Source organism: Geotrypetes seraphini, chromosome 3 (assembly GCF_902459505.1).
Source record: "Geotrypetes seraphini chromosome 3, aGeoSer1.1, whole genome shotgun sequence".
Lineage (NCBI taxonomy): Eukaryota > Metazoa > Chordata > Amphibia > Gymnophiona > Dermophiidae > Geotrypetes > Geotrypetes seraphini.
Genome location: NC_047086.1, coordinates 55,821,338 through 55,843,867, shown reverse-complemented (window position 1 = coordinate 55,843,867; position 22,530 = coordinate 55,821,338). Strand labels below are relative to the sequence as shown.

General features: G+C 41.8%; 1 protein-coding gene across 5 annotated transcripts in view; it reads left to right on the top strand.

Annotated features, from left to right (window-relative positions):
- Positions 1-22,530, top strand: part of COL19A1 (collagen type XIX alpha 1 chain) — an 885,342-nt gene that overhangs the window by 64,304 nt on the left and 798,508 nt on the right. For all 5 annotated transcript variants that reach the window (XM_033936698.1, XM_033936699.1, XM_033936697.1 and 2 more), the window contains exons 3-4: positions 1,482-1,556; positions 15,208-15,307. In XM_033936698.1, coding sequence (XP_033792589.1) covers positions 1,482-1,556; positions 15,208-15,307 — 175 coding nt within the window. The remainder of the gene's footprint in view (positions 1-1,481; positions 1,557-15,207; positions 15,308-22,530) is intronic.

The following is a 22,530-nucleotide window of genomic DNA, read 5'->3' as shown; positions in this document are numbered from 1 at the left end:
CCCCAGGAGCCCGCCAGGACAGACAGGGAAAAATGCTTGAGTACCTGAATAAATTCATGTAAACCGTTCTGAGCTCTCCTGGGAGAATGGTATAGAAAATTGAATAAATAAATAAATAAATAAAACTTAAGGAACAGGTAATTTGTGGAATAGGTGTAATGCATCTTGATAACTAATCACCTTGGGGGTCTATGTACCAAGTTTTCTCCCATTTAATTCTATGAGAAAATGCTTAATAAATAGGAACCTTACCCCTTTTACAAAGCCGCAGTAGCAATTCCTACATGTCAAACGTGACGTAGCCTATTCAATTCCTAAGGGCTACGTCACATTTGCAATACCAGGACTTGCTACCGCGGCTTTGTAAAAGGGTCCCTTAATAAGTTAGCGATATCATAGAACAAGTCTTATTCTATGATAAAGATTTCAAATTGTAACCCTGGAGGGCTGCAAAGCAGGCAAGTTTTCAGGCTGTCCCTACTGAATGCTCGTGAGAAATATTTGCATGCCCTGCCTCCATTTTGTGCATATTTAGTAAGAATTTCTTGAAAACCTGACTGGAGTGCATTCCTCCAATATTGCAGTTTGAAATCCTTGTCATAGAAAAGGAGTTAAACACAAAGAGTGGGCTAGGAAAAGATTTTGGGGAGGAGATAGAGTGGCGGAGAAAGTTGAGATCAAAACACAGAATGGTGGAGACGCACTGAGTGGGGGGGAAAAATTGGCGATGATGGGATGGGGGAGGGGTTACAAGAGAGTGATGGAAACAGTATTGGGAAACTGAAGAAAAAGTGATAGCGTTCGGTAAAGGGGTAAAAAGAGAGCTGGGGGAATTATTTTGAGCACAAATCTATATTAGCTGGCTTACGACTATGAAAAATCTTGCCATTATTCTTGTTAATCTAAATTTTAATTTGCATAATGAACTATAATCAGTAAAGGGCTATTAGGCAACCAGATAAATGTAAGCTTCTTAAGCCCAATGTTGCCTTATTTATTTTTCTGTGCACTCTTAATTTATTCTTTTAAGAATTATTGTCCGACACTGACCTTGGAATGGAATTTAAAATGTGCCTTATTTATCTTAGTAGCACTTATTCAGTAACAAAAGAAAAGGTTCAGTTGTAATAACCTTATTTTCTTTATGGGTTATTTTCCTGTTTAAATTAAATCATATTCTACATGCAAATGAAGGTATTAGCATATGGATGTTGCTAATTTAATTTGAGTTATTATATCAGCAACATGGTTTGCATACAAATTTGCAGTTTTGTTAGATTTAACAAGACAGACAACTCCATAATCCAAAAATGTGTTCTAGGCCCAAACCTCCTGCATATTGCTAATATCAGATTACTGTATTAATACAATTGATATTATCACATATGTAATTAATAGGATAGTGGATAGTTCAGTGTTAATATATTTGTTTCCAACTTGAATACATGTAATTGCTTATGTTATTTTGTGTTTCCTTACAGCTACAGTATGTCCCGTTATTAGACCTGATAGGTCTCAGCGCAGACAGAGTGAGAAAGAAAGTGCTGAAACCTCAGGTAGGTAATAAGAAGATCATTTGTTTGTTAATGAAAGTAGACTTAGGCCATTCTCTCTATCATGATTTCAAAAGTTATCCTGGAATAGATACTTGCAACTAAAAAACAACTAGGATTTTGCAAATGATTTATTTTTGTCAAACTTTCTTGGATGGTCAGTAGAAATTACCAACAAAAGAACTTAGAGTTGCCATATTGGGACACACTGAGGGCCTGATTCTACAAACACGTATCCTGATGGTAGGCGGTACTAGATGTACTAGAACGCATGTAAAAAAAAAAAAAAAAAGGGGGGGGGGGGTGGTGGTGGTGGTGGAAGGACACTTACATTGAAGGCATGTGTCGCGCATCTATGGAGATGTGTAGGAACACTTAAGCATGTGGGCATGGTTTCACTTAGAAGTGGCCTTGGGCATGTTTAAGCGTCCCTATGCATCTCCATAGGTGGGAGACAGGTGCCTTAAATATAAGCCTACAAAATTCAGTGATGCAGACACAATTCTCTTTAGGTCACTGATGCGTGATTGACATGTGATCGGCGGTTGCCTCTTAAGTATCCACCATGATCAGTATCCTAAAGAGAATCAGGCCCTAAAGGTCCATCAAGCCCAGTATCCTGTTTCCAAAAGTGGCCAACCTGGCAAAAAAAACCCAGTGGATTTTCCCAAGTCTATCTTAATAATGGCTTATGGATGTTTCTTTTAATTATCCAAACCTTATTAAACCCTGCTATGCTAATTGCTCCCCTCCACATTCTCCGGTGAAAGCAGTTAGCATAGCAAGGTTTAAGAAAGGTTTGGATAATTTCCTAAAACAAAAGTTCATAAACCATTATTAAGGTGGACTTGGAGGAGTTCCACTGCCACTTTTGGAACAGGATACTGGGCTTCTTTACATGTGGTATTGCTTGACATTTTGAATTTTCGTGAAACCTTAGTTATAGGTATGCCAATGTTTCTTTCAATACTTTGCTAAGGAATGATGCTGAAAATGGGCTGGATATGATGAATGTACCAACCAGTCCAGATGTTTTTTTCTTAAAGACCTCAGTAAAGGCAATTCCTACTATAGTTACTCTGTGTTTTCGCTTTAGAAAATATAAGAGTGCTGAAACCTTAGTTTTAGAAGAAAGATGTGAATTTTTATGGATACATGCATGGTGGCTGCCTAATATTAGATGCCACACAGTGACATAGTTAGGACTGAATTGGAAAAAATAAGATGGCCTCCCTATAATACCATCTCTCCCGAGGCATATAAAAACATGTCATAAAACTAGAAATAGAAACTGAAATATAAGATATCAAAAGTGCACATTTCCTAAAGCTGACATATTCCATTTAATAAACACAGAAATAAATACATTTTTCTACCTTTGTTGTATTAGCATTGCTTTAGATTTACTGATTTTCATTTTTTTCTTAACTCACTTTCAAGGGTCTTCGATTATAAGAACATAAGAACATAAGTAGTGCCTCTGCTGGGTCAGACCAGGGGTCGATCGCGCCCAGCAGTCCGCTCACGCGGCGGCCCATCAGGTCCAAGACCTGTATAGTATTTCTCTATCTATACCCTTCAATCCCCTTTTCCATTCAGAAAAGCATCCAATCCCTTCTTGAAACCTAATAGCATGCTCTGTCCTATCACACCTTCTGGAAGCGCATTCCAGGTGTCCACCACCCTTTGGGTGAAGAAGAACTTCCTAGCATTGGTTCTGAATCTGTCCCCTCTTAGTTTTTCCGAATGCCCTCTCGTTCTTGTAGCTTTCGAAAGTTCGAAAAATCTGTCCCTCTTCACTTTCTCTATGCCCTTCATGATCTTGTAAGTCTCTATCATATCCCCTCTAAGCCTCCGCTTCAACAGGGAAAAGAGGCCCAGTTTCTCTAATCTTTCAGTGTACGAAAGGTTTTCCATACCTTTTATCAGTCGTGTCGCTCTCCTCTGAATTCTCTCTCGTATCGCCATATCCTTCTTAAGGTACGGTGACCAGTACTGGACACAGTACTCTAGATGCGGGCGCGCCATCGCCCGATACAATGGCAGAATAACGTCCTTCATTCTGGTTGTGATACCCTTCTTGATAATACCTAGCATTCTGTTCGCCTTCTTAGCGGCCGCTGCACACTGTGCCGATGGCTTCATTGATTTGTCTACCAGTACTCCAAGTCCTTTTCTAGTCTACTTTCACCCATTGCCAGCCCTCTCATCGTATAGCTGTACATTGAGTTTCTGTTTCTCACATGCAAGACCTTACATTTTTCTACATTAAAGTTCATCTGCCATTTATTTGCACACTCTCCCAGTTTGTTCAGGTCCTTTTGTAAATCCTCACACTCCTCCTTAGTCCCAACCCCACTAAAAAGCTTGGTATCATCTGCGAATTTTATTATTTCGCACTTCGTCCCAGTTTCTAGGTCATTAATAAATACATTGAACAGCAGCGGTCTGAGTACCGACCCCTGCGGAACACCACTAATGACTCTTCTCCAGTCCGAGTAGTGGCCTTTACTCCCACCCTTTGTTTCCTCCCCGCCAACCAGTTTTTGATCCATCTATGAACCTTTCCTTCCACCCCATGGTTCTTCAGTTTCCATAGTAGGTGTTCATGGGGTACCTTGTTGAAAGCTTTTTGGAAATCCAAGTATACGATGTTTATGGGGGCCCCTTCATCCATTTGTTTGTTAATTCCTTCGAAGTGCAGTAAGTTCGTTAGGCACGATCTTCCCTTACAGAAGCCATGTTGGCTTGTTTGCATCAGTTTATTCCTTTCTAGATGCTCATCGATGCTGTCTTTTATCAGCGCTTCGGCCATCTTCCCCGGGACCGAAGTCAGACTTACCGGTCTGTAGTTCCCCCGGGTCACCTCTCAATCCTTTTTTAAAGATGGGCGTAACATTAGCTATTTTCCAATCCTCCGGGATCACTCCTGTTTTCAGGGATAGGTTACAAACCTGCTGTAGTAGTTCCGCTATTTCCTTCTTTAGTTCCTTCAAAACCCTAGGGTGGATTCCATCCGGGCCCGGAGATTTGTCAGTTTTTAATCTATCTAACTGCTTATGTACGTCTTTAAGGATTACCTCTATGGATGTTAATTTTTCTGCTTGATCTCCTTGGAAGATTTTTTTCAGGTTCTGGCACGTTGGATGTGTCCTCTTTTGTAAATATTGACGAAAAGAACATGTTTAGTCTATCCGCCACTTCTTTTTCTTCCTTCACTACTCCTTTCCTATCTCCGTCATCCAGCGGTCCCACCTCCTCCCTTGCCGGCTGCTTCCCTTTAACATATCTGAAGAATGGTTTGAAATTTCATGCTTCCCTAGCTAGCCTTTCTTCATATTCTCTTTTTGCTCTTCTAACCACTCAGTGACATTCTTTTTGATGCTTTCTGTGCTCTTTCCAGTTTTGTCCTTTTTCCACATCCGGAAATATTTTTTCCTATCTCCTATCGCTTTCTTTACTTCTTTAGTTATCCACGTCGGGTCTTTTGGTCTGTTCTTTTTGCATCCTTTTCTAAATCTGAGGATATACAGATTTTATGCTTCGCTCACCGTGTCCTTAATAAAGACCAAGCTTGCTCCACAGTCTGTGATTTTTTTTGAGCTGTTCCTAAATTTCTTTCCTACCATTAATCTCACCACTTGGTAGTTTCCTTTCTTGAAGTTAAAAGTTGTCGCTGTGGTTCTCTTCCCCGTCGATATTCCTACTTCGACTTTGAACTGGATCATATTGTGATCGCTGTTTCCTAACAGTCCCACTACTTCCACTTCCTTTGCAGGTCCTCTTAGCCCATTGAGGATTAGGTCCAGAGTGGCATTCCCTCTCATCAGTTCTCTGACAAGCTGCTCCATGAAGCAGTCCTGTATAGCCTCCAGGAATCCGGTTTCCCTAGCGCATTTTGAGTATCCAAGACTCCAGTCTATCCCGGGATAGTTGAAGTCTCCCATAACAATGGTGTTACCGTTTTTGCATTCCCGCCTCATCTCGGCTTCCATTTTTTCGTTGTCTACTTTGGTTTGGCCAGGTGGACGATAGTATAGGCCCATCTTTATTTTGGGCCCATTTCCTCCTGGTATTTTAACCCATAGTGATTCCAATTTGTCGATCGTCGCTGCTGTGTCCACTCTGGTCGAGTGTATGTTATCCTTTATGTATAGGGCTATTCCTCCTCCTTTCTGACCTGATCTGTCTTCGCGATAGAGTTTGTACCCCGGCAATACTATGTCCCATTTGTTTTCTTTATTCCACTATGTTTCAGAGACCCCAATAATGTCTAGGTTCTCTTTTTTGGCCATGACTTCTAATTCTCCCATTTTGTTTCTTAGGCTCCTTGAATTAGTATGCATGCAATTGAAGTCCTGGTGTTTTCTGGTCTTCATTTTCTTTTCCTGTGCTACGTTTTTCTTATTATCCTTTCCTTGTCCTGTCAGCTCTTGTTTTTTGCCCATTTTGTCTTCCCCCTGTGCTACGTTCTTCTTATTGTTCTCTTGTTCCGTCAGCTCTTGTTGTTTGCCTCATTATTACTAAACATTACTCAAAAAGAAATGAAACGTCTACAGATAATTCAAAATCTTGCCGTTAAACTTATTCACAATGGGAAAAAATATGACCATGTAACCCCCTTTCTGGTTGCCTCACACTGGCTTCTCATTAACCATCGCATTATCTTTAAAATTCTACTTTTAGTATTTAAAACCTTATCAACAAACGAACTGCAATTTATAAACAGGATACTTATTCCATATAACTCTTCTCGCCCCCTTCGTTCATCGACCCAAGGTCTCCTGGTAATCCCTTCTTTAAAAGTGATCGGCACCAGACGACATGATATATTTTCGATTGTAGCCCCCCAACTATGGAATTTTCTTCCTCAATATATAAGAGACGAAAAACATATTAGCCGTTTCAAAACTAATCTAAAAACTTTCCTTTTTAAAGATGCTTTTACCCTCTGAATGGATAAGTCACAGTGCAGTAGACCCTTCAAAAAAAAAAAAAAAAAAGAAAAGAGATACCCTTCCTAATGTGTCTCCCTTTATTGTTTTCCTTTTTTTTTAAATTACTAATATTGTAACCGTATCCCCTCATCCCTCCACATCCAGTTATGTCTGTTGGTCTGTAGGTCTACCCCCTTTTTTGATTTGCTCTAATCATTCATTTTTATTTTAATGTATGTATAAATTTGGATTTTAATGTAATTCGCTTAGTATTTCACGTATAAGCGATTCATCAAATTTCGAATAAACTTGAAACTTGTTGTGTCTTCCCAGCATTTTTCCAATTCAGTATCTTCTCGGGATACCTTCTTCCGAATCATCGACACCTGGTCGACTGTCGGCTTTCCCCTTCTTCTTAGTTTAAAGCCTGCTCTATTCCTCTCCTGACGTTGCTTGCTAGAAGTCTAGTTCCCACCGTGCTCAGGTGTAGTCCATCTCTCCTGAAGAGCTTATTCTTGCCCCAAAACGTTGTCCAGTTTCTCATGAAGTGGAACCCCTCTTCCTCGTACCATCTCCTCATCCATACATTTATTGATTGTAGTTCCGTCATCTCTCTTTATCCAACTTCCCTCCGTGTCCCTTATTCATTCTTTCCAGTATCTCCCCTTTGTGTCCCTGCCCCTGTCCCTGTTCCAGCATTGCCCTTCTGTGTCCCTGACATTCTTTTCCCTCCATGTTCAGCATCCCTGGTCCTTCCAAGGCCAGCTTATCCCCTCTCTTCCTTTCCTCCTGCACTTTATACCCCAGGTCCAGTATCTCTCCTTCTCTCTATCTCCTGCCCCCTCAAAAACCAGAGCAAATATGTCAAACCAAAGAATGGGAGAGGGAGAGATATTTCTCTCTCTCTCTGTCTTCTCTCCCCTTTCTCTTAGGTTCAGCTTCTCATCTCTTCTCTCCCCCTTCTCTTCCCCATCTCTATGCACTCTTTCCCATCTAGGTCCAGCATCTTTCTCTCTCTGTTAACTTCCCATCCTCCTACATCTGGTCATCCAAATGCCCACCAAGTGACCTGCAGAGGCAGTAATGTAAACAGGCTGGAGGGGGGGGGGGGACACACAAAACAATATCCCTACGTATATCCACACAGCTACAAAGAAATGGGTCAAAAATGACTTAACTCCTGGTACAGCATCCAACAAGTTCAGTTTATCATACCATCCTATGTAGATTCATAACCTAACATAATACCATGTTTTTGGCAAAAGTATGCCTTCTCCAGGGGTTATCAACTAGAATCTGATGCTGTGTATAAGAAGATATGTTTAAAAAAAAGCTAGGTAAAACTATCAGCTGTTCCACCAAATAACTGCTGCTTAATTCCTTTGGTGGATGGTTTTATCCAGCTTTTTTTGAACATGTCTGCTTGCACATAGCATTAGATTCTAGTTGTTAACCCCAGAAGAAGATGTACTTTTGCCAAAATATGGTATCATGTTGGGTTATGAATCCTCATGGGATGATATAATAAACTAGACTTGTTGGATTTTGTACCAACAAGTGATGTCATCTTTCTGACCCTACTCTTTCTTTGAAGCCACAGACACATGTAAATCTTTTGCACATCAATATACAGTATCTATGCCAATAAACAACCTAAATATTATTCTGTAATTATACACTTATCTCTAATAGCCCATGGTTTATATGTGGGCATACTGGGTGGCATTTGTACAGACCATAGACTGGGCATAAAGTTACATATATTTCATATAGAATACTATAAGTTATACGTGTGTCTTTGGAATATAGAAGCAAATACTTGTGCCAGCTCTACAGCTGCCGTAATTACTTAAATCTAAGTGTGCATTAAAATATATATCCAGTTACGCTAATATTCTATAAAGAAAAGTAGGTGTTGACTTTCCTTTATAGAATATGTTCCTATCAGACAACCTTTGAATGTTAATATACTATATAGACACACAGTTATATAATATCTTCCAAATATGTCTTCCCTTACTCATAAAGCCCTACACACTTGGTTGCCACTCTATCTAACTCTGCCATCTACTACTACAATTTATTATTTCTATAGCGCTGAAAAGTGTACGCAGTGCTGTACATTTTAACATACAATAGACGGTCCCTGCTCAGAAGAACTTACAATCTAATTTAGACAGGACATTTCAGGGTTGGGGAGATTATGGTAGAGGGAATGATACAGTGGGTATAGGTATCTGACATCAGTGAGTGGAAGTTAAGAGTTGAAAACAGATTTTAAAAAGTGGGCTTTTAGCTTGGATTTGAATTCTGCTAGGGATGGAGCACAACGTATTGATTCAGGCAGCCCGCTGCAAGAAAGAAAGGACAGAGTCTGGAGTTGGCAGTGGAAGAGAAGGGTACATACAAGAAGAGCTTGCCCAATGAACGGAGATCACGGGGAAGAGCATAGGGGGAGATAAGTGAAGAGAGATATTGGAGGACTTCAGAGTGAATGCACTTGTAAGTCAGCAAGAGGAGTTTAAACTGTATTTGGAAATGGATGGGGAGCCAATGAAGTGATCTGAGGAGAGGGGTAATGTGAGAATAGCGGCTCTCACAGAATATGAGTTGTGCAGCAGAATTTTGAACGGATTGAAGAGGCGAGAGATGGATGTGCAGGAGGCCTGAGAGAAGTATGTTGCAGTAGTCTAAGCGCGAAGTGACGAGAGCATGGACAAGGGTTTTGGTCATGTGTTCAGAGAGAAGAGGATGGATTTTGGTAATATTATAGAGGAAGAAATGACAGGATTTGGCAGTTTGTTGGATCTGAGGAGAGAGAGGAGTCAAAGATCACCCCAAGGTTGCAAGCCGACGAGACAGGGAGGAGGATAACGTTATCCACAGAAATAGAGAATGGCGAGAAGGGGGAGGCAAGTTTAGGCGGAAAGATAAGGCATTCAGTTTTAGCCATATTCAGTTTGAGATGGTGGTGAGACATCCAAGTGGCAATGTCAGACAGGCAGGCTGAAATTTGGGCCTGAACTCCCGTAGAGATATCCGGTATGGAGAGGTAAATTTGGTAGTCATCAGCATAGAGGTGATATTGAAAACCATGAGAGGAGATCAGCGTAACATGAGAGTGGGTATATATAGAGAAGAGGAGAGGGCCCAGGACAGAGTCTTGGGGTACACTGATAGACAGCAGGATGGCAACAGAGGAGGATTTACCATATTACGTTGAAGGTACGATGAGAGAGATAGGAAGAAAACCAGGAGAGAGCAGAACCCTGGAATCCCAGTGAGGACACCATGTCGAAGAGGAGGTGGTAATCAACAGTGTCAAAAGCAGCAGACAGATCGAGAAGAATGAGGATAGAGTAGAGTCCATTGGATTTGGCCAGGAGCAAGTCATTAGAGACTTTAGCAAGGGCAGTTTCTGTAGAGTGGAGAGGGCGAAAGCCTGATTGAAGCGGATCAATAATATTATGAGAAGAAAGGAATTCCAGACAACGGCAGTGAACAGCATGTTCGAGTAGTTTGGATAGGAAGGGGAGGAGGGAGATAGGGCAGTAGTTGAAAGGGGATATAGGGTCTAGTGAGGGCTTTTTAAGGAGGGGTGTAACTACAGCATGTTTGAAGACATCAGGAACTGTAGCAATGAAGAGCAAAAGGTTGAGGATGAGAGGCAGGCAGGAATCGTATCAGAGAAACAGGTGGTGGGTTTGGAGGAGGAGAGAAGATGAGCAGTTTCCTCTTCCGTAACTTCAGAAAAGGATAAAAGGGTTGTAAGGGTTGTTGAATGGAGGTTGATGGAGTGGACAGTCAGAAGGGGTGATGGGGGAGGTGACATTGTTGAGAATTCAAGATGGATCTTGTGAATCTTGTCGTGGAAGAACTCTGCCATTGTCTGGGAGAGAGCGAAGAGGGGATAGGAGGTGGGGGCACTTTGAATAGAGAGTTGAGTGTGGCAAGGGTTGGCACTAAGAGAGTTAGTTGAATGGTTGTAGTAGTCCTGTTTGGCAAGCGAGAGGATAGATTGGAAGGATGTCAGCATGAATTTGAAATGAATGAAGTCAGCAAGTGTGCGGGATTTAAGCCAAAGACACTCAGCAGCTCGAGCACAGGAGCACAGGGTCAACCAGGGCTGGGGTTTGGCACGTATTACAGGATGGGAGATGGGAGGGGCAAGGGTATCGATAGAAGATGAGAGAATTGAGTTATAGGAGAGGATAGCTTCATTGGTAGACTTGTTTGACATAGTAGTAGAAAGGAAAGACGAGACAGTGGTAGAGAGCGTGTCAAGGTCAATAGCCTGAAGGTTCCTAAATGTATGGGTAGTGATCGGTTGGGGTTGGGGAGGAGGGTGATGAGTTGTGAAGGTTAACAGCTGATGATCGGAGATGGTAAAAATTGAGGTACAGAATTCGGTGATAGAGCAGTTAGAGGAGAGAACGAGGTCAAGGCAGTGAGTGGCCTTTCTGGTGAATAGGGGCGATGGAGCACAGCTGGAGGTCATATGAGGACGTTAGAGTGAGAATCTTGGACATATAGGAGTCAAAAGAAGTCACCGAGGATACCCCATCTTCCCTTATACCCCATCTAGGGCTCTCTGCTCTGACACCAAACACAGTTGCTGTATTTCCTCTGTTTTTAACTTCCAATTCGCCTTCACATGACAAATTTCTTTCTTCTTTCTTTTTCCCCCTTCTCTGGAATGCCCTCCCCCTTTCTCTTCACAGATAGCATTCTTACCCTAATTACAAGACTGCTCTTAAAATCCATCTTCTCTGTGAACTTCCCTCAGGGACAGTCTCAGGGTAATAATGGCCTTTATAGTGGAACAGCCTAGTCCCTCCTGCCCCCTCTTTCCTTATTTAATGCCTTCTCTTTCCTATTAATTGATATGCTTTCTTTCTGACTTTTACACTGGTCTGCAAACTGCCCTGATTGTCCTTCAGAAGGGTGGAATAGCAAGAATTAATATTTTATGGAGATATTAACTTTATTGGATGGGGAGGTATTTAAATGAAATAATTTAATTGTATACAGACATTAGTGTATGTTACTTGTATGTATGTCTTATTATTATGATTGTACAGTTATAAGCCGCTTAGGTATAAGCAGGTAAATAAATAAATAAATAAGAATCACAATGAACAGAAACTGAAACATTCCCAAAGGCAATACAAGCTGAAACGAAGTCTTTCCTCCAGCTGAAGCCTTGTAAGAGCCCTGAGTGCAATTTAAAAAGAAATTCATTGTAAACATTTACTCTTGATTAAAGGAAATAAGTTTTACTGGACCTGATACATCTCAAAAATTTCCTATTTGTTTGTTTATTTCTCACCCGCTCTTATCCAGGGCGAGTTACATATTAACATACAAAATAAAACATTTCTATTTGTCATACAAAACACTTCAAGGACACACTATAACAAATTACATAATTACATACTTATTTGGAATGACTGTTTAATTTGTTTATTTATTTCTTCTTATTTTTATTGTTTCATATTATACAAAATAATCTTCAACACAATGCTGGTAGCATTCAGTGAATATATGTAATTTCTTCTGTATCTGCTAGAATATTCCAAAACTAAAGCAGTACCCTTAAAGCTTCCCCACTCCTTAAGAGAAACAATAGGAATTATATATAGATTTAGATACTTTAATCCCCACCCCCACACTATATGAGTTACTATTTTTCCACAACTGAAAGCCTATCCAGTGTCTTTCAAAGAATCTATCAACACTGTGCTTAATCACAGTCATTTGTATCTATCATACCCATCATCCAATTTAACTACCTCCTTTCACCAGTCTAAGGATCAGACTGATTCCAGTTAGAGGCCAAGGCTATATGTGTTGCTATTCCTCCTGGACAACTTATCCTTTCCTCATCCAGCCCTTTGCATATTTAGAAAGGCAATCTCTAAGGAAGGGGCAAATATTTTCCATTTTTCACCATCAGCAAACTCTGGATACAAACTGTAATATCCCTAGGTTTGTCAATTGCTCAGGGTCCCAAAGGTCAATGTGCCCTCTCTAGAGGTAGGTTAAAGGTATTTTTCTACTCAAGCCATCTTGCCAATCTCTTGATCACATCCTCTGAGTTTTTATACTCCGTTGTTTCCGGAACCCTATGTAACTTCAAGTTATTGCAAATGAAGTTGCTTATTCTCTCTCTAATGAATACCCTATGTAAATTAGACAAGTTTTGAAAGTTAATATTTTAAATTACGTTGTCTGGTTTGTGATTCTGCTTTACCCCATCTTTTACTAACGCATAGTGTGGGTTTTAGCACCAGCAGCAGTGGTAACTGCTCCAATGCTCATACGAGGGTCATTTCATAAATAATGCACACTATTTATGTTTTTTTTAACATGTTTGTTTGTTTTTTTCAAGTATTTCTTTACAATCCTTCAGTATAGTCTCCCTGCTTTGCAATGACTGAGTCCCAACATCTGGGAAGCTTCATTATTCCATCCAAGACACCTTTTTAGTTCAATTGCTGAATGGCTTGGGTACCGGTGGAAGAAAGCTCTTCCAAAGATGCAAAACGATGTCTACGTAGAGGTTGTTTCAACTTTGGAAAAAGGTCAAAGTCTGGAGATCTCATGTCTGGACTGTAGGGAGCATGAGGTAACATCTCCCAGCCGTACTCATATAGTTTTTAAAGACATTCCCTATGTGCGGGCGAACGTTGTCCTGAAGAATGATTGGTTAAGCCAAGAGCAACTGAGGTTGGGTTTTGAGCATTTTTCTGTGCATTTTTTTTGCAAAAAATCATAATACACTGCTGTGACACTTCTTCCACATGGAACTTTGTCTGTGATGATGATGCTTTCATGATCATAAGCAAAAATCATCATTTGTTTGACTTTTGATTGAGCTCGTTGAAATTTTTTTGGTCGTGGGGAAGATGGAGCTCTCCACTCGTCATTGAAAAACTATGCTAATACGGCTGGGAGGTGTTACCTCATGCTCCCTACAGTCCAGACATGAGTCCACCAGCCTTCAACCTTTTTCCAAAGTTGAAACAACCTATGCGTGGACATTGTTTTGCATCTCTGGAAAATGAGACTTATCTTATATGAGACTTATCTGGAAATTGCTTTGTAAACATCTGGGGGTTAATTATGGGGTCTCCCCTATGTTACCCTTTGTGGGGAATCTGCAGTTTAGTCCGGGCAGTGATAATCGAGTTTTTCGGCTTTGGCATGCACGGGGGATCCAGAGGGTGGGGGATGTCCTCGATGATCGCGGGGTACTTCTCTCTACTACTGGGTTGGCGTTATTATATGGGTTGGATCGAGTGGATGCCTTTAGCTATATGCAACTTCGCCATTATGTGCTTAGTCTTGGAGGGTCCTTTCTGCGTGCTTCGGTGGCGAAGAGCCTGGGACAGAGTCTAGCATTGTGGGAGGATCCGGCTCCGCCAGTACCCGAGCCATTCGGGCAACTGAACAAAAAGGGTGTCTTGGATGGAATAATGAAGCTTCCTGGATGTTGGGACTCTGTCATTGCAAAGGATTGTAATGAAATACTTGAAAAAAACAAACAAACATGTAAAAAAAAAAAAATAGTGTGCATTATTTATGAAATGACCCTCGTAGAATTCCTATGAGCGTTGGAGCAGTTACCACCGCTGCCGGTGCTAAAACCCACGCTATGTGTTAGTCAAACCCACGCATGACAATAGTGCTCCAACAAATGCACCCCGACAATTGTGTGCAGGACAAATGCGTGCACTGAATGGGAGGTCACACATCAAATGCGCCCCGAAGGTAGATACTATTTTGTCTTTTTGAGGGTTACAAAGTAACCTTATTTTTTGAGGGGAGACCCCCCTACTCACACATACACTACACTTACAAGATTCACTTCCTATCTTATTTTAGGGTAAGGTGTACATATGATTATGGGAACCCTTTACATAACTCATGTCTGGAAGGCCCTGATTTGCTCAGACTCCTCAGGCCCCATCCCTTGGGAGGGGCCTGAGGAGTCTGAGCAAATCAGGGCCTTACAGATATCCACTTCTGGAAGTTCTGGCAATTTAAGGGGCATCATTGTCATGCGTGCACTTGTCTGTGCGTGCAATTGTCGGGGCGCTATTGTCCTGTGTACCGTTAGTATAAGAGGGAATTAATTTGTTTGAGTTGTAAATTCTATATAAAATGAAAAAAACAAAACATAAAACAACAAGTAGGATGACGCTGACCTCGTGACATAAGAAAGAGGCTAATACGATCCTGGTCTTATCCTACCGGATTTGCAGCTTTAAATATCCTACTGAGTTCCATGAGAGAATTAAGATCTACCACAGAAAGTCTCATTCTCTTTTCCTTTTTCCCTTACAAATCAGTGTTTACGATAGAGTTAAACCAGGTCTGGATTAGCCAATCAGACAGAGTTAAACCAGGTCTGGATTAGCCAATCAGACAGAGTTAAACCAGGTCTGGATTAGCCAATCAGACAGAGTTAAGCCAGGTCTGGATTAGCCTGTGTGTAATAATAGCCAGGTGGCAACCCTGCTTAGAAGTTTCTAAGTCACGCATAGTTATGCTTTTATAGCTCACTGATAAAATAAAACCTGGAAATGTTTTTAATATTGCTATTGGAAGAATATAGAAAAGAACAGTGAACCTATTAAAAATTTTGAACTTGTCTTGGACTGACAAAAGATATTTAATACTAAAAACTAACATCATTCTATCTCATTTTTCAGGCTATGAACTTACAGAAAGGTTTTCCCTGAAGCAGGTATCTTGTGGAGGTGAAAAAACATGCTTTAAACATGGAAGTACACCTCTGATGAGAGTTACAGAGTAAGAAAAATAATTGGATTATTTACTTGGGGGTAATTTTAGAAGACAGCATTTATGTCAAAGTAACAAAAAGGTGCTTATTTATAAAGGCAGCAGAGGAACCTGTACATCTTTATTAAAAAAGCACTAAGAACTGGCTCCGATCATACCTGTTCTGAAGAAGGTGTACATTTGTGCATGTGCCTATATGTTTTAGACAATAGACATGCATGTAGCAACCTTCCTTTAAGTACACCCTTAGGGAAGTAGAGAATGACATGGGGACAAAGTTTGTCCCCGTCCCTGTCCCGTCCCCACGGGCTCCATCTCTGTCCCTACCCCATCCCCGTGAGTTCTGCCTCACCCTGCGGACTCTGTCCTTATTTGCACAAGCCTTGAACTCTTATGATTCTATATTTAAATATTTTTATTAAAGTATAAAAAGGGGCAAAATTCTGTACAATGGTTTATAAATCACAAATAGAGCCTTCCATTTCTATCTGGTTTTAGTTCAAATTGCCCAAAGATTCAGTTGCCTATGTTTTTACATCAAGTGGGAAGGTAATTGGATTGTCTTTCAGACATGGGTGTCGAAGAGAACCTAATCTGTGTAGAGGATGAACAGGAAAATAAGGGCTGGATTCTACAAACAGTGCCGATATTGGCGGCTGCCTAAAAAAGAGCTGCCAGTCGTGTGTCAATCACGCAACAGTGCCATTTGTAGAAATGCGGTTATCTCAAACATAGGCGCGAGAAATGTGAGCCAAGGTTCAGTCACCACCAGTCTACTGATTATTACCCAATCAGTGGCATACCAAGGAGGGGGGGAGGCAGTCTGCTCCAGGTGCACACTTTAAGTAGGTGCACAGTTGGCATACTGGGTCTGGAACCTTTCACCCTACTCTGCCACTGCTGCTTTCCTGAACCAGCAGCAGCGGCAGTAAACTTTAAATTCAGTCATCACAGGACCTTCCTACACCTCCAGGTGGCTGTCGGTCCACCCTCTCCGCCGTCACTTCCTTATTCTGGAGCAGAGTCAGCAGCCGCAGGGAGGTGCAGCAAGGTCCTGCGATGACTGCATTTAAGTTTACAGTCACTGCTGCTGGTCTGAGAAGCATACAGCAGCGGTGAGGAAGTGAGGGGGCAAGATCCTGGATGGCTTTGGGGTGGTGGGATAGAGTAGGGCACAGAATACTTGTATAGAAGGGTGGTGGAGGAAGAAGGAAGTGGTATAGAAGGGTGGTGGAGGAAGAAGGAAGTAGGATGGAGGGAAAGAGGGGGGACAGATGCTTATGGAATTGGAATATAGGGAGAGGGAGAGAGAGACAGAAGAGGGAAGGATACTGAATGGAATTGGGTTGGAGGAAGAGAAAGGGGATAGATGCTGATGGAAGTGGGGTGAAGGGAGAGAGAAGGGGAAGATGCTGATGGAAGAGGGGTGGCTGGAAAGAGAAAAAGAGCAGACATTGGATGTTAGTGGGAAAGGGAGAGAGGGCGCTTATGCTGAATGGAAGTGTGGATGGGAGAGAGGGTTTTAGATGCTGGATGAAAGTGGGGATGGGAGAGAGGGGTGTAGATGCTGGATGCAAGGGGGGATGAGAGAGAGGGGTGCAGATGCTGGGTTGAAGTGGGGAGGAGAGAGAGAAAGAGGGGAGCAGATGCAGGAAGGAAGTAGGATGGACAGAAAGAGGGAAGCAGACACTAAATGGAAGTGGAGAAAGGGGGAAGATGCTGGATGGAAATGGACAAAGAGAAGAGAAGATGCTGGATGGAAGGGGGAGAGAAAGAGGGAACGGAGATAAATAAAAGGGGCACATGCTGGATGGGGGAAGAGGATAGAGTTAGTGAAATACTGGTGGGGTTAGGGAGAGAGGTGGCAAGCTGTAAGTAGACACAGTGAAAAGGGAAATTAAGGACTGGATAGTAAGAATTTAATCTAGACAGATGCAGAAAATAAATTTAAAACAAGACAAGGGAAGAAAAGGAAAGGGAAGGGAGAGGAGAGGAGAGAGTAAAATGCCAGACGATGGGGGTGAGTCATTGAGATGGAAGGGAAGGAAAGGAGAGAGTGAAATGCCAGAGCATGGGGGTGTGGTAGAGGGAAGGGAAGAAGAGGGGAGAGATGCCAGACCATTGGGAGAGAGGAGGAAAGGGAAGAAGATGGATGCCAGACTAATGGGGGTGGAGGGAGAGATGGAAAGGAGAGGCAGACAGTTTCTGGAAGAAGATGCCATATAGAAGGGGCATACAGTGGATGGAAAGAAGAAAGTGACGAGAAGATGAGGAGAGCAAAAACCAGAGAAGACAAAGAAAATAATTTTCTATTTATTTTTTTGCTGTAGGATAAAGTAGTATTGTAGCTGTGTTGATAAATATTTATAAATAAAAAATGGAAATAAGGTGATCCTTTTATTGGGCTAATTGTATTTTGTTTTTGACTAATTCAGAGACCTAAACCCCCTTCCTCAGGTAAGGACAGGATACCACAGCATCAGTATACTTTACTGACCTGAGAAAATAAGTTTTGGCCTCTGCAAGCTAATTGAAAAATGTATTAGTCCAATAAATTGGAGAGGAAAATGTTGATGGAATTCAAAAATCATTGGTGCAGTGGTCAGTTTTTCCAAAGTGTTGTCCGACAGCGGTGACTTCCTGGTTGGTATTGCAATTCTTAATATGATATCTATGTAGATTGATTCTGGTCTTAAGCATTTGGCTTGTTTCACCGATTTAACATGCCTCTTTGCACTGAATGAAGATGAACATGTGAAGGATCCCTTTGTGCTGAATGTCTTTCCCAGGGCAGATGCGGTAGTATTGTGTGTCACCTCTGTCGGACAACACTTTGGAAAAACTGACCACTGCACCAATCATTTTATGGTGAGAATACTAAAAGAGAACTTTAAGACAATCGAAGAACATAAAACCTTTGAAATCAAAATTATAAGATATTTTGAAACCTACCAGATAGGTCTTAACAGAAATCTGGGCTTTCTTTCCCACTATAAAGACACAACTGCTCTGCCATCTTTCTGTCTCCCACCCACCCTCCCTCTTCCTATCCCCAAAATGATTTCATGTTTTCCTCATGTACAGAATACTGATATTTGTCAACATTTGCTTATTTCTGATCTGAAGAAGAAGGGTTACCTATGAAGACTCATCATAAAATGCATTGAGTTAGTCCAAAAAAAAGGTATCATCTTATTTCCTTTGGTTTCTATTTCTTTATACTACCTTGGAAAGTGGACTAACACGGCAGAGTATGCAAAATGTTTCATTTCGGTAAAATTCATATCATGCTCTGCTGTTATGTTCCTGCATACCCTAGAGCAATATGAGTGACAGATTTATCTCAGAGGAAATGTAAATGGACATTTTGAGCTGTGGGTGGCAGGCCACAGGTAGCCTTGCTACAGGAAATGGCGGGTATCTAATTGAGCTGACTGAGCAAGTGTCAAGTACTCATTCACATCTCTTGTTACATGTCATGCATCTAGTCAACCTAGGGCTCAAAGTACGCTAAGCCATCATCACTCATTTTTTTCTGCAGTGCCATTTTGACTTTCAGTGGGAGCTAGGGTAATGCTGCACCTATTTAGCTGTCTGTAAATAAGCTATCTTAAACATGATCGCGGTGAAATGCAAGTGGCACTTTTAGGCTAAAATGGGAGCTATTTTCCTACGTCTGAATTCTATAATGCTAATCTCTGCCAGGAGGAAATGCTCCCTCGCTGTCACCAGAGGCCGTTAACACTCAACCTAATTCCAAAGTGGGAAAAAGCATGACATCTCTTTTAAATGCTTGCAAGTCACTTTATGGGTCAGTGGGTCTAAGTGCATGCTCCAGTGTATCTGTTTTAATGAAAATATGATTTCCATTTTTGGCACTATGGATATGCTAGGAACAGGTCCAACAGTCACTTCCAATTTAGGATACATTTCACTGTCAGGCACTGTGAGGATAATGGAAAGCTGTCAGACAGCTGACAAAGAATTTCCCATTTCCCAGAGCTAGAGAATTGAAGCCAGTGCCCTGACCAAAAACATGAATCAAGCCTTTCGATCAATAGATGTTTTCCCCCACTCTAATATTTGATATTTCTACCTCTGCAGTATGCCTTTGGGGGTTGAGCAAATAAAAAAAATGATCACGCTTCTCCGTTCTTTACCTACCTACCTACCACAGACCGTTTTTCTTTATTTTCACAGAGCTCTTTTCACTAAAGATTTCTGTCATCCTTTCAATGGAAAAGGCCTTTTTTACTGGAGTATAGATTGTGCTACCGGATTTCCTCATGAACTGGGAGTGACTGTTTAGCTCTGATTTTCTCTGGCAGAACTCCCTGAGACTGTTTACAAAATAAATGATAACGCACAGCAAATTGTTGTGGTAGGATAAAAGATTTCACTTGGTGCCAACATGAACTGAATGAATAGCAGATATTTTTCCAATAAGGGCTTGAAGAGAAAGTGCAAAAATTTGCCTGTGTGGAGAAGTGGGGCTATGCTTGTCTTTGGAGGTCTGAATTAGACCTACATTATATTTCTATGCCATAATGTGAGTTTTGGGCACTGTTTTGTCACCACCATTTAGGTGCTGCCTTATAGGCACCCATGACTTCTTGGTGCCACCATTGGGGGGGGGGCAGACTTTTGGGTGACTAAATAGTGGTATCCTCTCTCTACTTCTCTGCATTGGCCTCCACTACTGGTCTGGAAAAGCAGGGTCCATGGGGCTTGCCGCTTCAGCCCAGGGTCCTTGGAGCACAAGGGAGATGTGAACTGCCCCAGGTGGTGCCTGTGAGGGAGGACAAAACAGGTTCCCTGAAGAACCATCCTCCCTCACAGGCACCACCCGGGGCAATTCACATTCCCCATCTTCTCCAAAGACCCCTTAGTCACAACAGTGAGTGACCTCCACTGACGAGTACTGAAGGTTAGTGTGTATGTGTGTGTGTGGGGGGGGGGGGGGGGGGGGGAGGGAAGTAGAGAGATGACTTTCAGATACTATGTTTTGGGTGACCAAAAGTCCAATGGTCAAAAGTCTGTCAGTCATAAGTCCAGTGCCCTAACAGTGGTGCCCAAATTGCAACACCCAAAAGGCCTGGGTGAACTTAGAACACAGCTGCTGTGGTAGTCAGGAATCATATTCAGCAGCAGTAGCCCGTTTAGGGGGAAATTCATCAAGTGCTAAGTGATTTAGTGCGTGCTAATTGCATTAGCACATGCTAACTATTAACATGAGTTAAATGCAAACATGCCTGTAGGAACATAAGGCTAGATTCACAAACCTCCGATCTGTATCCGATCCATGTCCAATTGCATGCAGGCCAACAAATTCACAAAAGGCCTGCATGCAAATGGAGACAATCGTTAACACGCTCCCAACTGACGGAACGGATCGCTAGAGCCCTGACAGTAGTGACAGGAGAAGCAGCCTCCTGTCACTGCTGTCAGGACTTCTGCCAGCTTTTTAATTTTTTTTTTTAATCGGGTGGATATTTTGCGTGTTTTACACACGCAAAATAGCCCGATTAAAAAAAAATATTATCTCCCCCTCCCTCTCCTGACAAGTGCCCCTTCCCCCCTCCCTCCATGAACCCAAAAATACGACGCCACTTTTAAAATTATGGCAGGAGGGATTCCAACTAGAGAATGACACGGTGACAAAATTCATCACTGTTTCCGTCCCCGCAGAAAACCGCGGGAAATAATCCCATGTCATTTTCTAGTGTCTATTTCAGCCTCAGTCCTTCTACACCAGCATTCTTCAAAGCAAAGCTTGCGGATCAGTGGTTGTGGCCATTCATACTCTGATTCTTCCCTCTCTCCTTAAAGAATGAAATGAAGATGATTTACCGCGGTTATCCGCGGGGACGGGAATGGTGATGAATTTTGTTACCGTGTCATTCTCTAATTTCAACTCCCTCCTGCCATCGCAAACCCGCCATAGGCCCAGCCGGGCCTGGCTCACCCTTCCCCGTACCTTAAACCGCAGCTCTTAAATTTATGGCAGGAGGGTTCCCACTCCCTCCTGCCATATCTACTATTCCCCCACCTCCCTTGGGAGGGGCCTGGGGACACCTCAGCCAATCAGGGACTTTCTTATGAAGGAGTATAAGGAAGTCCCTGATTGGCCATTGTTTTTGGCCCATTGTTGCTGTGCCCATGGGAAAAATACTCAGGTTCTGTTCTACATGTTTAATCATCAAAATTAACAAACAGTAACTGCAAAACATTAGTGTTGACAATTGGGAGAGGGAGGATCCCCAACACTTTACTAATAAGTAAAGGCAAATGTCATTATAGTACATTAAAACCCCCCACACACCTCTTTACAAAACTGTAGCGCGGTTGGAATTCTATGAGCGCTGGAGCTATTATCACTGTGGCCAGCGCTAAAAAACATGCTACAAGGGGGGTAATTGCATTGCAGATAATGTTATGCTTTTGCTGCATCTATCCTATTACCATTAAGAGGATAGTTCTATAACAGTTTGTCAATACAGTATCTATTCTATAAAAGCATCCTAAAAGCTTAAAAGTTGGGGGACAAAACAGCGTCCTAAAGAAAGGTGTGAATTATACTCTAAAGTTATAGTATTTATGGGCAAACAAAAAAGAAACTGCATGTTCTCCCTCTACCGGTTAAAGTGCATAAGCGTAAAAGCTGGAGATACGTACTTAATTTATAATATTCTATAAAGGCTTTTGGCCATTTAAAAAGGTGAAATTCTGCAAGTGCAGAGTTTGTGCAGAATTCCTCTCCCCATTGGGACACATAGAATTCTACAAATGCGGTGCACAATTAGTACAGACCTGGGCGCTAGAGGAGGAAGTGAACCACTGCACAGCGGGTCTTGCCCTCCTCCTGTGCTGGCTTAGACTTGACTGTTTATGCGAACCGTTATCTTGCATGTGCAGAATTCTTCCAAGAGTAACCTATCCGGGGTTAACTGGGCATATTGAGCAGTACCTAACTGGAAAATGCTGTTGAAAATGTCCCAGTAGCACCCAATCTGAAACTGGCTATTTTGGGGATGTTACTAAACGAAACTAAAACTTAACCTTATATACCGGGTCTTCAACCAAAGGAAGCTCGACGTGGTGAACAATAAATTTTTAAAAATAAAGTAAACTGAAATACAAGAGTTAGTTTTCAAAATGTTTAGCGAATAAAAAAGTTTTTAGAAGTTATGGAAGAATTGGAAGGAACTGGGACACCTCAAAGTCAGGGGAAG